Source organism: Pseudophryne corroboree, chromosome 11 (assembly GCF_028390025.1).
Source record: "Pseudophryne corroboree isolate aPseCor3 chromosome 11, aPseCor3.hap2, whole genome shotgun sequence".
Classification (NCBI taxonomy): domain Eukaryota; kingdom Metazoa; phylum Chordata; class Amphibia; order Anura; family Myobatrachidae; genus Pseudophryne; species Pseudophryne corroboree.
In genome coordinates this window covers 319152663-319169540 of record NC_086454.1, presented here as the reverse complement: position 1 = coordinate 319169540, position 16878 = coordinate 319152663, and the positions used below count along the sequence as shown (strand labels likewise).

The following is a 16878-nucleotide window of genomic DNA, read 5'->3' as shown; positions in this document are numbered from 1 at the left end:
TATTAAAAATGGTGATAATTAATAGTCCTCAGTAACAGTCCCTAGGAAGAGGGAGACTGTATTTAGCTGCAGCTAAGTCTACACTAGCTACCTAAACGGACATACCCAATGATTATTGGCGGAGTGTAACAAATCTCTGACACTGTGCTGGGAGCTAAAAATACCAGTAGTGTTGTAATAGAGCATTGTTGCAACTATCTAATTGTAACACATTTAGACAGCTGAGATAGGAATAATATTGTTACATAGGAATAAACTGGCAACATTGAGAAGCCAGAAGCAGCTGCATACTTTAATTCAACATACTGAACACAACACACTGTAGCAACCGAACTGGCAACATATAAGAGCCAGGACAGCTACGTGTTCTAAGATATTACTGAAGTAGCTACCAGCAAGAGAATTCACGCCAAGAGCAGCTCCAAATTGTGAATCTCATTTATAAAAGTTATAATTCTGTGACTGTGGCATAATTGACAGCCAGGGCATATAACATCATGACACACACTCTTTGAGATACCCGCAATATCCATACATAAATCTATGTTATGACCTCTACTGATCTGAAACTATAACAGGTCTCCCCATACAGTGGTTGCTTCACAAATTAAGGTTTATTTTATTATTATTATTTTTTTTTTTTTTGATAAATGTAATAAATCCAACATAAATAATAATAAATTTCCCTATATCTGAAGTCTAACAATCTGAGAATAATTTTGTGACACAAGGACTAAGAGCACTATACCTTTCAGTTATCACTCTATGTATATTGGTAGCCAAAAAAAAATAGGAATTATTCCTTAAGGCTACCATAATCAATGTATATGTGGGTCAGTTTACATTAAAACTTGGACTGTTATACTCCATCACTAATCTCACTGTTACTGCTAATCAATAAAATAAGGTTTTTTCCTTCAATGGCATAATCCTCAATATTAACATACTATAGACGCATAGGAAAGGAGTTGCGTCTACAGGCGGATTGCTCTCTAAGAAAAATTGGGGCTGCTATACCCCTAACAGAGGCAATTTTCAGCCACACTCCTAATAGAATCAGTCCAATAGAACCGATGTGTATCAATATACACACAGGCCGTTCCCATTAAAGTGGGGATTATCATAACCTCCGAGGCAATTCTACCCACATATACAATAGATCTTCTGTAGGTATTGATAATAAGTGTCAGGACTCCTTATGTGTGGAGATCCATATTTCAGTAGAGAATTGTGTCTACAGTAATAGGGAAATTAAGATTAAAGCAACCACATATATTCAAAGATCAATTTTTACCTAAAATTGGGTGATATATGTGCATTCATCTAATTTTATAGTCCACATATTTCTACTATATAGGGGGAAGTACTTGTCAAATAATAATCTCCATGGAGTTGAGAAGATACCCATATGTAGAGTGAATATTTTGAATATTAATACAGGTTGAGTATCCCATATCCAAATATCCGAAATACGGAATATTCCGAAATACGGACTTTTTTGAGCGAGAGTGAGATAGTGAAACTTTTGTTTTCTGATGGCTCAATGTACACAAACTTTGTTTAATACACACAGTTATTAAAAATATTGTATTAAATGACCTTCAGACTGTGTATATAAGGTGTATATGAAACATAAATGAATTGTGTGAATGTAGACACACTTTGTTTAATGCACAAAGTTATAAAAAATATTGGCTAAAATTACCTTCAGGCTGTGTGTATAAGGTGCATATAAAACATAAATGCATTCTGTGCTTAGATTTAGGTCCCATTGCCATGATATCTCATTATGGTACGCAATTATTCCGAAATACGGAAAAATCCGATATCCAAAATACCTCTGGTCCCAAGCATTTTGGATAAGGGATACTCAACCTGTACTGTATAGCGGGTTCCAACATCATAGATTGTGAGAGCCCCTTTTTTTGTTATTGGATAAAGACTAGTGACATACAAGTCATCATAGCAACTCCTAAGAATCAGACGTGAAACACATGTGGACACGTTTTTTAATTCTTTATTCACATTTTTTCATTCTTTTCACATATATGTTAGTATTGTCATTTTAAACTCTTATGTTTCACTGTAGTTCAGGACGATATTCAACTTTATCTTAATGTATATCAAATAAAGGTTATATTTTAAAATTAATCCATATTCTCTCAGTGCGTCAACAATACAAATTATCAGCTGTCAATGTCCATCTCTATAATTGTGTGTTCTATGTCCTCCACAGTGTCTAATTGTTGATTCCATGTGTGTACTTGCATCTTGCTTTTTTGTTACGGGTTAGGTCATGTTAGGTCTAGATCTGCAGCATTTGGCAAAACGATTCCATTTGCAACGTTTGTGAAATGCTGGACAATTAGTGCGATATTCAATTCTTTTCACCCCCCTGCACACCCTTCTGTTTCTGCTGATGGGCTTGGTATAATCATTTCAGTTCACTACCCCTGGGGTAGCGAGGGCGCACAATCCTTTAGGCAGCTAAACACAATTTCTATGAGCGTGATATGCGCAGAAACGGCGATCACTTTAGAAAGGAGATTGGGCGTGATATATCATTTGAATACCACCCTCACTGTATTCTTCTCTGTGTTGTCTGCTGGAAGTGTAACACTGCACCTGACGGGAGATTTATCAAAGCTTGGCGGGGAGAGAAGCTGATTGGTACTTTATCTCCACTTTAGAACGGTCATTTTTCCCAACTAATGTTGAACATGTGTCTATTCATGATTGCTCTTCATACAGTACCTTTATATCAGCATTGCAGGGTCTTCCCTATCCTCAACCTCTTCAAATACAGAAGTGTCTGATCTATCTGCCACCCAAGCCCTGGGGGTAAGGTCCATAATGGGTATACCTGTACTTTGATTTCTCAAATCTCTTAAATCTGAGACAGTTGTTTGCCGTGTCCTCATCAAAACCCATCAATTCAATATCGACCTTGACCCACATCTCTGTTCTCTGGCACCACTGAGTGTACAGTTAGACTTCCCCCGCAGTGCCCATTACTAGCTGATGGCAAAACAGACTGACCAGTCCCACAATGCCTTGCTGGTACTGGTGTGGACAGTAAGCTGCACACTTTCTACATGTGCCATGTAGAAATCCTAATTGGATAGTTGGCAGTGTTTGCCACGTCCATTAGTGATCCCTTGTCTCCACATTTAGTTGTGGCTCAGGACTGCATTTAGCTTGGATCGTTATTCAGACAGAAATTGTGATTTTCTCAATCCTGCTTCTGCTATAAATAGCATGTGAAGAGCCGCCCAGAAAGGATAAAGACGGCCACCGCTGCAGTCACATAATTGCGATGCATAGGCAGAAACAGAGCAGCATTGACAGTTGCTGATTGCATTTTGCTGGACCTGACATCGCACCGCAGATTTTGCGGTCGCTCAACGCAGATGCGCAGTCGGACGATAATGAGGCAATTTGCGATTTTGCAACTGAAGCTGAATAAGGACCTCAATGTGTCAGTGTGAGATTGTTGGGAGACATTTATACTAATTACTTACAGAAAAGCTGTACTAGGAAAGTGCCTAACCACTATGAAACATATAATGTGACGGCAGATAAAATCCACTTGGCCCATCTAGTCTGCCTCTTTTTTACCTTTTGGTAACCACAACACTATTTGATCCTTAGTTCTTTGTATGAATATCTTTATGTCTATTCCAAGCATATTTAAATTGCTCTACTGTCTTACTCTCTACCACCTCTGCTGGGAGGCTATTCCACTTATCCACTACCCTTTCTGTAATGTAATTTTCCTCGCCTTCCAGTTTCAGCATATGTCCTCGAGTCCTGATACTTCTCTTCCTGTGAAGTATGCCTCCCTCCTGTACCTTGTTAAAATCCTTGGTATATTTGAAAGTCTCTTATGTATTTATATCCTTCTGAAGGTAAGTCCTCTAGAACTGGACACCGTATTCTAGATGAGGCCGCACCAATGACCTATACAGTGGCATTATTACTTCTCTCTGCTACGGATTCCTCTCCCTATGCAGCCAAGCATCTGACTTTCCTTCCTCATTGCTTTATTACATTGCTTATCTGCCTTTAAGTCATTATTTATTTATTACCAGTTACTTATATAGCACACACATATTCCGCAGCAATATACAGAGAATATTTGCCCATTCACATCAGTCCCTGCCCCAGTGGAGCTTACAATCTATATTCCCTATCACATGTACACGCACACACATTCACACTAGGGTTCATTTTGTTGGAAGCCAATTAACCTACCAGTATATTTTTGGATTGTGGGAGGAAACCGGAGAACCTGGAGGAAACCCACGCAAGTACATCTGACTTGAAATATGGTTCCTGCTGAGAGAACCAGCAAAGTGGAATCTGCATTTAATTTTCAATTAGTGCAAAAATACAAATTTTTATTAAATATTTTTAAACTCATTAATTACAAAAATAAAAAAGCTGGATTATACCGTGAAAGGCAAGTACATGAAAAAAGGAGCTGTATCACAATAACCGTTCGATTATTTCCTCTGATCCCACTTTTATGCAGGATTTGCATTTAACATTAAAACATATGAAAAAAATAAAAATAAACTGCCATTTGTTTATTTATTTTAAAGGGAAGTTTTGTTCCCGTTTACACTGCATCTCACGTGTAACTGCTATTCCCTTATGGCACAGCTTTCAACATTTAAAAAAAATGAAGAAAATCAGGACAACAGGCACCGCCTCCTGCCCCGAAGGGACATCCAGATAGACCTGAAAGTGGACTGTTGGGAATGTCTGAAGGTGGTGTTCCTAAAACCGCTTCCATGAGGGTATTTTCAGTAAATACCAGTAATAACCTATGCAAATTAATCTACATCCCTAATTGTCCCATTTGTCTGCATACACGTTTTTCCGGCCGCTTCTCATTAAGTCCTCTCTCTGGGGTCTGACCAGCGTCTCCCAAGTATTTTCATTCTTCATATGAGAAAGTTTTCTTCTACTAAAGTCTGCGTTGCCAGGTTTTTCTTTCCAATTAGGGAACGAAGAAATTTTACAAACTACATAGAAAAAAAAAAAAAAAAGTAAAAAATTTACATTGTATATATGAATAGAGTATCTTACCCCTGGCACTATAACTGTGCACAGAGGAATTGTACCATTTATAAACCATTTCTGTTTGCAGCTATTTATTTATTTTTTTAAAATATATGAACACATACCATTGCTCATAGAGAATGTGGTTTATCTGCATGTGGCACTAAATCAGGGGTGGGGAACCTCCGGCCCGCGGGCCGTATACGGCCCGCAAAGCCGTTTGGCCCGGCCCACCAGCTTGCGTCAGTGAGACACGCTGCCGCTCAGTCCGGCGGCAGCGTGTCTCAGCTGTCAGAACAGGGAGACAGGGAGGAGAGCGCGGCTGTCGGGTGGGAGCGGCGGCGTGTAGTACTTCAAACCAGCCGTCGGTCCGTGAGCCAATCAGAGCTCGCGGACCGGCAGCCAATCAGGAGCCGCGGCTGCCGGTCCGCGAGCTCTGATTGGCTCTCGAACCGGCGGCTGGTTTCAAGTCCTACACGCCGCCGCCCAACATATCCGCGCTCTCCTCCGTGTCCCGCCGAAAGGAGCACGGTAAGAAGCACGGAGGGGAGAGGGGAGGGCATCTGTATACCTGGCACTGTGGGGACATCTGTATACCTGGCACTGTGGGGGCATCTGTATACCTGGCACTGTGGGGGCATCTGTATACCTGGCACTGTGGGGGGCATTTGTATACCTGGCACTGTGGGGGCATCTGTATACCTGGCACTGTGGGGGGCATTTGTATACCTGGCACTGTGGGGGGCATTTGTATACCTGGCACTGTGGGGGGCATTTGTATACCTGGCACTGTGGGGGGCATTTGTATAACTGGCACTGTGAGGGGCATTTGTATACCTGGCACTGTGAGGGGCATTTGTATACCTGGCACTGTGAGGGGCATCTGTATACCTGGCACTGTGGGGACATCTGTATACCTGGCACTGTGAGGGGCATTTGTATACCTGGCACTGTGGGGGCATCTGTATACCTGGCACTGTGGGGGGCATTTGTATACCTGGCACTGTAGGGGGCATTTGTATACCTGGCACTGTGGGGGCATCTGTATACCTGGGACTGTGGGGGGCATTTGTATACCTGGCACTGTGGGGGCAATTGTGGATCTGGCACCGCACTATTGGGGGCATATGTGTAACACGTCCCATTTTAACTGGCCACACCCATTTTTTTGGCGCGTGCGCGCCGGAGGCGCGCACACACAGTACCTCTAAGGGGCAGACCTACTGGGGGGCAGGGTAATTTTTTAAAGTTGAGAATTTTTGTATGGCCCCCGAAGGATTTTATAAATATCCAAATGGCCCTCGGTAGAAAAAAGGTTCCCCACCCCTGCACTAAATAATATCTATTGAGCTCTGCACAGCGATGGAACAGAGCTCCCCCTAGTGACCAACATTTCAGTACTACAAAAAAAGGGGTGGTCTTCTGTATGCAGAATGTCGGGATACCGGCGCACAGTATACCGGCGCCGGAATCCCGACACCCGGCATACCGACAACTATTCTCCCTTGTGGGGGTCCACGACCCCCCTGGAGGGAGAATAAAATAGTGTGGCGCGCGTAGCGCGCCACCGTACCCACAGCGTGGCGAGCGCAGCGAGCCCGCAAGGGGCTCCTTTGCGCTCGCCACGCTGTCGGTATGCCGGCGGTCGGGCTCCGGGCGCCGGTATGCTGGTCGCCGGGAGCCCGAGCGCCGGCATACCGTACGACACCCCAAAAAAAGTGGCAAAGAACACACCGGTTCCCATATGGCCACAGCGATTGAAACACCTGTTGGTACATACACACACACACACACACACACACACACACACACACACACACACACACACACACACAAATATATAATATAATGTGTAGACAATGCTCTTTATCACTGTACCTGTTATAGCTACAATTTCATAGTGGATATTATTGTGTAGAATGTCAATTTGAATTAATGTAAAATACACATGATAGGGTTTGTCACAGCCTCTGTTTAAGTTCATGGCTTTGTGGTCAGCCACATACTAAGGGCAAATTCAATTGGCAGCAAAGGGTGTGAATTGCAGTTGCCGCAGCGTTAACACACCAGCAGGGCCGTCTTAACAGCAGTGTAGGCCCCTGGGCATAGCAATGCACTGGGCCCCCTACCCATCCTCCAGCGGTAGGGGTGGGGGATGCTATCAGCGGCAGCTTTGATGTCCGGCAGGCGGTATGGGGTGTTCTATCTTCCGCTCAGCAGGTAGGACCTGGAGCAGTAATTTCTGCTAAATACTCCTTTACTGCACAGATGGGACTAAACTGTAGAAGGGGACATTGGGCTGAATGAAGGGGCCCTGGTACATGACTTCCAGGGTGGTAGGGGGTGTTTAATATGCAGGGAAGGGGTGGATAGTGGAGTGGGCTTAATATTTATTATTTCCGGTGGGAGGGCAGATTGCTTGACTGCAGATATCTCCAGTTTCTGAAAATAGATTTCTTAGCTTTGAATGGGATAAAAAAACTAGAGTCACACCTTCAGATACTCCTGGGGCCCTTAGGCAAGAGCCCATTGAGCCCGTATGAAAAGACGACCCTGCACACCAGCAACGCCAGCCCAACTTGCACCCTTTGCCTGCCATATATACCCAAATTCGCTCAAAGGTGCTGGTTACCCTATGGGGTAGCAAACACTTTTGAGCGAGGTCCCACTGCCGTGCTTATTCGGCCAAGTAAATCTGGTCATCCTCAACTGAATTCCCCCTTAAGACTCACCATCTGCACTACAAAGGTTAGAATGGTCGCCAGCACGAAATTCTGCGTTCCCAGATCAATGACGCCAAACAGAAGTGTGTCGAAGAGAAGCAGCACCAGCTCGTGGCTGTAGAACAGGGTGCGGCTGAACAGATACCGATCGTCTGAATGCAGAACACAGGAGAGAGAGCAGTCGTCTTATCTCACATGCAGGAGTATAAAGTGCAATCTTGTTTTAAGTTACATTCACAATATCCTGGAAACAAAGATTTTCTCGTAGGTTGTATTCAAACCCATCATGGACAGAGCGGCAGTGAAACGCCCCCATCACTGTGAATAACTAATTCCATATTTAATGCTATGCAAAAATAGGATTTTAATTACCTACCGGCAAATCCTTTTCTCGTAGTCCGTAGGAGATACGTACCATGGGGTATAGACGGGTCCACTTGGAGCCATGGGCACTATAGAAGTTTGATAACGTGTGCTGGCTCCTCCCTCTATGCCCCTCCTACCAGACTCAGTCAAGGAAACTGTGCCCGAGGAGACGGACATACTTTGATAGATGGATAGATAAGGAAAGTGCTGAGATTTCGAACCAGCATAACCAGAACAAGAGGAAAGCCATGCTAACCAAACTTGAAAACCGTAACAGCAACAGCTGAACCAAACAACAGTAGTTAAACAAGTAACTGTGCAGGAAGAACGAAGCACCGGGCGGGCGCCCAGTATCCCCTACGGACTACGAGAAAAGGATTTACCGGTAGGTAATTAAAATCCTATTTTCTCTTACGTCCTAGGGGATACTGGGAATCCACTTAGTACCATGGGGAAGTACTAAAGCTCCCAAACTGGGTGGGAGACTGCTGAGGTTCCTGCAGAACAGATTGACCAAACTGAAGGTCCTCAGAGGCGAAGGTATCAAACTTGTAAAACTTGACAAATGTGTTCGAACCCGACCAAGTAGCTGCTCGGCAGAGCTGTAATGCCGAGACACCCCGGGCAGCCACCCAAGAGGAACCCACCGACCTAGTAGAGTAGGCCTGTACAGATTTTGGAATCGGCAAGCCTGCCATGGAATAAGCATGCTGGATAGTGAGCCCGACCCAGCGAGCAATTGACTGCTTTAAAGCGGGACACCCAATCTTGTTGGCATCATATAGAATGAACAGCGAGTCCGATTTCCTGTGACGAGCGGTTCACTTTACATAGACCTTCATAGCCCTTACAACCTCCAAGGACTTTGAGGTAGCAGAGGTGTCAGTAACAACCGGGACCACAATTGGCTGGTTGATGTGAAACGCCGACACCACCTTAAGAAGGAATTGCTGATGAGTCCTGAGTTCAGCTCTGTCCTCATGGAAAATCAAGTAGGGGCTCTTGTGAGACAACGACTCCAGCTCCAACACGTGCCTTGCCGAACAACAGCGTGACGGTCTTCCACGTAAGATACTTTATGTCTACCTCTACGGTTCAAACCAGTCCGACTGGAGGAATGTCAGAACCAAATTGAGATCCCAGGGTGCCGTGGGAGGCACAAAGGGATATTGGATGTGAAGAACACCTTTCAAGACCATCTGGACCTCAGGGAGAGAAGCCAATTTTTTTTCCTGAAAGAAAATAGACAAGGCCGAAATCTGAACTTTTATGGAGCCCAGGCGTAGGCCCATGTCAATGCCCGACTGCAGAAAAAGCAGGAAACGTCCCAGATGAAATTCCACCGTGGAATAATGTCTGCTTTCACACCAAGAGACATAGGTGGGCATTCAGAGTTGATCGCTAGCTGAAAATGTTTGATGCGCTGCGATGATGCAAAAAAATGGCACTTCTGCGCATGCGTATGCGGCGCAATGCGCACGTGCGATGTACTTTCACAACGGCCGATGTATTTTTACATAAGGTCTAGCGAAGCTTTTCAGTCGCACTGGTGGCCGCAGAGTGATTGACATGAAGTGGGCGTTTCTGGGTGTCAACTGGCCGTTTTCAGAGTGGTCGAAAAAACTCAGGCGTGCCAGGAAAAACGCAGGCGTGGCTGGGCGAACGCAGGGTGTGTTTGTGACGTCAAAACAGGAACTGAACAGTCTGAAGTCATCGCAAGCGCTGAGTAGGTCTGAAGCTACTCCGAAACTGCACAAAATTATTTTTTAGCCGCTGAGCGATCCTTTCGTTCGCACTTCTGCTAAGCTAAAATACACTCCCAGTGGGAGGCGGCATAGCGTTTGCAAGGCTGCTAAAAACTTCTAGCAAGCGAACAACTCAAAATGACCACCATATTTCTTCCAGATACAATGTTAATGCTTTGACGTTACCCCCTTCCTGGCCTGGATCATAGTCGGGATGACCTTGTCCGGAATCCCTCTCCTGGCTAGAATCAGCGTTCAACTTCCATGCCGTCAAACGTAGCCGTGGTAAGTCTTGATAGACAAACGGGCCCCGTTGCAGAAGATCCTCTCCAAGAGGCAGAGGCCACGGATCTTCGATTAGCATCTCGAGAAGATCCGCATACCAGGCCCTTTGCGGCCAGTCTGGAGCCATGAGAATTGCATGAACTCTTTCCCTTTTTATTCTTTTGAGGATTTTTGGGATCAGAGAAAGGGGAGGAAACAAGTACACCAGCTGGTATACCCACGGAGTTGTCAGGGCGTCGACCGATACGGCTTGTTGGTCCCTCGATCTGGAACAAAACCGCTTGAGCTTCTTGTTGGGTCGAGAGGCCATCATGTCGATTTGTGGATATCCCCACCAACGTGTTAGCCACTGGAACGCCTCCGGGTGGAGGCCCCATTCCCCCGGGTGCAGGTCGTGTCTGCTGAGGAAATCTGCTTCCGTTGCCTACTCCCGGAATGAAGATTGCCAAGAATGCCACGGCGTGTTTTTCCGCCCAGAGAAGAATCCTTGACACCTCTGACATTGCGGCTCCGCTTTTCGTTCCGCCCTGTCAGCTGATGTAAGTCACCACTGTCACATCGTCCGACTGAACTTGAATGGCCTGATTCTGAAGAAGAGATGAGGCCTGCAGAAGGGCATTGTAGATAGCCCTGAGTTCCAGGATGTTTATTGGAAGAACGCTTTTCTAACTTGACCATCTTCCTTGAAACTGCACCCCCCAGGTGACTGCACCCCAACCTCTGAGGCTTGCGTCTGTGGTCAGGAGAATCCAACTCTGAATCCCAAACCTTCGACCCTCCACTAGGTGAGAAGTTTGTAGCCACCACAGGAGGGAGATCCTGGCTTTTGGCGATTCCGTACTGAATTGCTTCGTAAGAAGCCACCATTTCCCCCAGAAGGCGGATGCAGAGATGTACTGAGATTGGGGACGGCTTCAAGACAGCCCGAGCCATCGACTGGATCACCATTGCCTTTTCCAAGGGAAGGAACACTCTCTGAGACTCTGTGGGGGTCATTCCGAGTTGATCGTAGCTGTGCTAAATTTGGGGCTTGCGAATAGGTCCCTCAGAAGGGGCTTGCGAATAGGTCCCTCAGAAGCTAGCATCCTGTCAGTGGGGAACGGGACCATTAACCCTTAGTGGGGTTGGGCCTTTCACCCCCCTAAGTCCCACGAAGCAGGCAGGCTGGTGTCATCCAGTCCTGCCTGAAAATAACAAACTTTGAAAATAAATGCAGAAAACTCTTCAGGAGCTTCCAGAGATGTGACTGGCTCCTTGGGGAACATTTTCTAAACTGAGTCTGGTAGGAGGGGCATAGAGGGAGGAGACAGCACATGTTATCAAACTTCTATAGTGCCCATGGCTCCAAGTGGACCCGTCTATACCCCATGGTACTGAATGGATTCCCAGTATCCCCTGGGACGTAAGAGAAAAAAAAAAGATGTCAAAATGAAAAGAAATACAAGCAAATTTTGTAGAAATGACAACTCTTTAGCTTCATCCTTGGATATGTCCGTCTCCTGTTGATATGGACCCTGCTTCAGTACCCAAATTAAAGGGTTCGGTATACATGTCCCATATTCAGAATGTCAACACTGGTGTTATGTTGACATAGTTAAAATGTCAACATGTTGGTTTTCTAATGCTTCCATCTTTAATTTTAAGAATCCTGGAAATGTCAACATTTTGCAGGTGTCATCATAAATTGTCGACATTTTGACAATGTCAACCTGGTGAACGGAGACATAGTGATCATATAGATTGCAAGCTCTGCAGGTGCAGGATCATATGTGAATGATAGACCTTCTTTGTGAAGTGCTGTGGAATAGGTTTGCGGTTTTTAAATAAAGATAAATGAAAAAAATGTGATGACAACTAAATAGAGAGAAGACTTCTACTACACAATCGTTGTCTATGCAGAGATCTGACATGCGTCACAGGGCAAGAGGAGGACACGGCATTATGGTGTTTGTCTGTCAACAGTATCATGTTGTGTTTATCGGTACAAGCGGCAAACACCAATAGGAGAGCGGTCACCAGCAACACACGTGCAGAGATTATTCACTAGTGACCTCTCACCTTTGTACAGAATAGACTTCTCAATGGGCTGCTGAAACTCAATGTCAAGAACGCTCTCCAGAAACAGTTTGTCCTTCACCATGTAATCCATATCTTTATACACCTGCAGGAGGAGATATCAGAAGAGCAATGGAGGAGCCACATATTACTGAATAATATAAAGGAAATAACAGGCCAGGTGAGCAGTATAGATGTCACTGTACATTACTCTGGGGGTAATTCCAAGTTGATCGCAGCAGGATTTTTGTTAGCAATTGGGCAAAACCATGTGCACTGCAGGGGAGGCAGATATAACATGTGCAGAGAGAGTTAGATTTGGGTGGGGTGTGTTCAATCTGCAATCTAATTTGCAGTGTAAAAATAAAGCAGCCAGTATTTACCCTGCACAGAAATAAAATAACCCACCCAAATCTAACTCTTTCTGCACATGTTATATCTGCCTCCCCTGCAGTGCACATGGTTTTGCCCAATTGCTATCAAAAATCCTGCTGCGATCAACTTGGAATTACCCCCTCTATGTATTATAGTGATATAGGCCGGGTGAGCAGTATAGACGTCACTGTACATTACTCTATGTATTATAGTGATATAGGCCGGGTGAGCAGTATAGACGTCACTGTACATTACTCTATGTATTATAGTGATATAGGCCGGATGAGCAGTATAGACGTCACTGTACATTACTCTATGTATTATAGTGATATAGGCCAGGTGAGCAGTATAGACGTCACTGTACATTACTCTATGTATTATAGTGATATAGGCCGGATGAGCAGTATAGATGTCACTGTACATTACTCTATGTATTATAGTGATATAGGCCGGATGAGCAGTATAGATGTCACTGTACATTGCTCTATGTATTATAGTGATATAGGCCGGATGAGCAGTATAGATGTCACTGTACATTACTCTGTATTATAGTGATATAGGCTGGGTGAGCAGTATAGACGTCACTGTACATTACTCTGTATTATAGTGATATAGGCTGGGTGAGCAGTATAGACGTCACTGTACATTACTCTATGTATTATAGTGATATAGGCCGGATGAGCAGTATAGATGTCACTGTACATTACTCTATGTATTATAGTGATATAGGCCGGGTGAGCAGTATAGAGGTCACTGTACATTACTCTATGTATTATAGTGATATAGGCCAGGTGAGCAGTATAGACGTCACTGTAATATTACTCTATGTATTATAGTGATATAGGCCGGGTGAGCAGTATAGATGTCACTGTACATTACTCTATATATTATACTGATATAGGCCGGGTGAGCAGTATAGATGTCACTGTACATTACTCTATGTATTATAGTGATATAGGCCAGGTGAGCAGTATAGACGTCACTGTAATATTACTCTATGTATTATAGTGATATAGGCCGGGTGAGCAGTATAGACGTCACTGTACATTACTCTATGTATTATAGTGATATAGGCCGGGTGAGCAGTATAGACGTCACTGTACATTACTCTATGTATTATAGTGATATAGGCCGGGTGAGCAGTATAGACGTCACTGTACATTACTCTATGTATTATAGTGATATAGGCCGGATGAGCAGTATAGACGTCACTGTACATTACTCTATGTATTATAGTGATATAGGCCGGGTGAGCAGTATAGACGTCACTGTACATTACTCTATGTATTATAGTGATATAGGCCGGATGAGCAGTATAGATGTCACTGTACATTACTCTATGTATTATAGTGATATAGGCCGGGTGAGCAGTATAGAGGTCACTGTACATTACTCTGTATTATAGTGATATAGGCCGGGTGAGCAGTATAGACGTCACTGTACATTGCTCTATGTATTCTAGTGATATAGGCCGGATGAGCAGTATAGATGTCACTGTACATTACTCTATGTATTATAGTGATATAGGCCGGGTGAGCAGTATAGATGTCACTGTACATTACTCTATGTATTATAGTGATATAGGCCAGGTGAGCAGTATAGACGTCACTGTACATTACTCTATGTATTATAGTGATATAGGCCGGGTGAGCAGTATAGATGTCACTGTACATTACTCTATGTATTATAGTGATATAGGCCGGGTGAGCAGCGTGGATGTCACTGTACATTACTCTATGTATTATAGTGATATAGGCCGGATGAGCAGTATAGATGTCACTGTACATTACTCTATGTATGATAGTGATATAGGCCGGATGAGCAGTATAGATGTCACTGTACATTACTCTATGTATGATAGTGATATAGGCCGGGTGAGCAGTATAGACGTCACTGTACATTACCCTATGTATTATAGTGATATAGGCCGGGTGAGCAGTATAGACGTCACTGTACATTACTCTATGTATTATAGTGATATAGGCCAGGTGAGCAGTATAGATGTCACTGTACATTACTCTATGTATTATAGTGATATAGGCCAGGTGAGCAGTATAGACGTCACTGTACATTACTCTATGTATTATAGTGATATAGGCCGGGTGAGCAGTATAGACGTCACTGTACATTACTCTATGTATTATAGTGATATAGGCCAGGTGAGCAGTATAGATGTCACTGTACATTACTCTATGTATTATAGTGATATAGGCCAGGTGAGCAGTATAGATGTCACTGTACATTACTCTATGTATTATAGTGATATAGGCCGGATGAGCAGTATAGACATCACTGTACATTACTCTATGTATTACCCTGATATACTGTAGGCTGTGTGAGCAGTATAGATGTCACTGTACATTACTCTATGTATTACCCTGATATACTGTAGGCTGTGTGAGCAGTATAGACGTCACTGTACATTACTCTATGTATTACCCTGATATACTGTAGGCTGTGTGAGCAGTATAGACGTCACTGTACATTACTCTATGTATTACCCTGATATACTGTAGGCTGTGTGAGCAGTATAGACGTCACTGTACATTACTCTATGTATTACCCGGATATACTGTAGGCTGTGTGAGCAGTATAGACGTCACTGTACATTACTCTATGTATTACCCTGATATACTGTAGGCTGTGTGAGCAGTATAGACGTCACTGTACATTACTCTATGTATTACCCTGATATACTGTAGGCTGTGTGAGCAGTATAGACGTCACTGTACATTACTCTATGTATTACCCTGATATACTGTAGGCTGTGTGAGCAGTATAGACGTCACTGTACATTACTCTATGTATTACCCTGATATACTGTAGGCTGTGTGAGCAGTATAGACGTCACTGTACATTACTCTATGTATTACCCTGATATACTGTAGGCTGTGTGAGCAGTATAGACGTCACTGTACATTACTCTATGTATTACCCTGATATACTGTAGGCTGTGTGAGCAGTATAGACGTCACTGTACATTACTCTATGTATTATAGTGATATAGGCCGGGTGAGCAGTATAGACGTCACTGTACATTACTCTATGTATTATAGTGATATAGGCCGGATGAGCAGTATAGACGTCACTGTACATTACTCTATGTATTATAGTGATATAGGCCAGGTGAGCAGTATAGACGTCACTGTACATTACTCTATGTATTATAGTGATATAGGCCGGATGAGCAGTATAGATGTCACTGTACATTACTCTATGTATTATAGTGATATAGGCCGGGTGAGCAGTATAGACGTCACTGTACATTACTCTATGTATTATAGTGATATAGGCCGGGTGAGCAGTATAGACGTCACTGTACATTACTCTATGTATTATAGTGATATAGGCCGGGTGAGCTGTATAGATGTCACTGTACATTACTCTATGTATTATAGTGATATAGGCCGGGTGAGCAGTATAGACGTCACTGTACATTACTCTATGTATTACCCGGATATACTGTAGGCTGTGTGAGCAGCGTGGATGTCACTGTACACATGACTCACATGATCCAGGAAGGAAGAGAGGAAGCGATTGATGGTGTAATAGGTCTTTATTCTTTGCTGTAGCAGAGGGTTCTTCTCATTTCCCCCTTTCTGGTTCCTGGGAGCCTGGAACACAGTGACATCATACATGTATTTAGTTACCAGCACAGATTACAGGATAACAGTGCAAAGGCTGAACGCTGTGAGGTAACTGCCAGTCTGGGAGGCGCTTCCTCATCATCTATAGGCAGTGATGAATGGACGCCAGCGAGAGACAGACATCACCTCTATTAGTGGCTGCATGATCTTCTCGTATTGATCGCGGACACGCTCGCTGAGCAGAACCTCAAAGGTCTGGACATCACTGCCCGGTTCTAGGCCTCTCATAGGACACAAGTTTTCCTGCAGAGAGAGTGACAGATCATTAAGATGGTGATTTCTGGTATTTATCCATTGCGCCTATACTGTATATAGATATATTAGCGGCTCTAACACAAACAGAAGTGTCACATGGGGAATAGTACCCGACGTCAGTTTTCCTTTCTATTCTCTTTTAAAGCAACAAGAGTGGGACTATTTATGGAGACTGGTGCACCATTAGCTGCAAATAAGTTGCTATAATACAGACAGGTGTAACCACAGTCATCCTCCCAGCAGGGGGCGCCCAGATTGGCATTATCCCAATGACGCTGTTTTCTACCACGGCGGCCGGGTAGGACTACCACTGAAGCTCATTAATACGCTTAACATTAGCCTGACAGAGCATTTCTGCAC

At 43.9% G+C, this 16878-nt stretch overlaps 1 protein-coding gene across 2 annotated transcripts in view; it reads right to left on the bottom strand.

The window, feature by feature from the left end:
- Positions 1–4385: 4385 nt before the first annotated feature.
- The window catches only part of LOC134969610 (meckelin-like), a 91171-nt gene continuing 78678 nt past the window's right edge, over positions 4386–16878 (bottom strand). For both annotated transcript variants that reach the window (XM_063945680.1, XM_063945681.1), the window contains 5 exons: positions 16390–16506; positions 16126–16230; positions 12245–12347; positions 7800–7942; positions 4386–5030 (listed from right to left, as the gene is read on the bottom strand). In XM_063945680.1, coding sequence (XP_063801750.1) covers positions 4950–5030; positions 7800–7942; positions 12245–12347; positions 16126–16230; positions 16390–16506 — 549 coding nt within the window. In that variant the 3' untranslated portion in view covers positions 4386–4949. The remainder of the gene's footprint in view (positions 5031–7799; positions 7943–12244; positions 12348–16125; positions 16231–16389; positions 16507–16878) is intronic.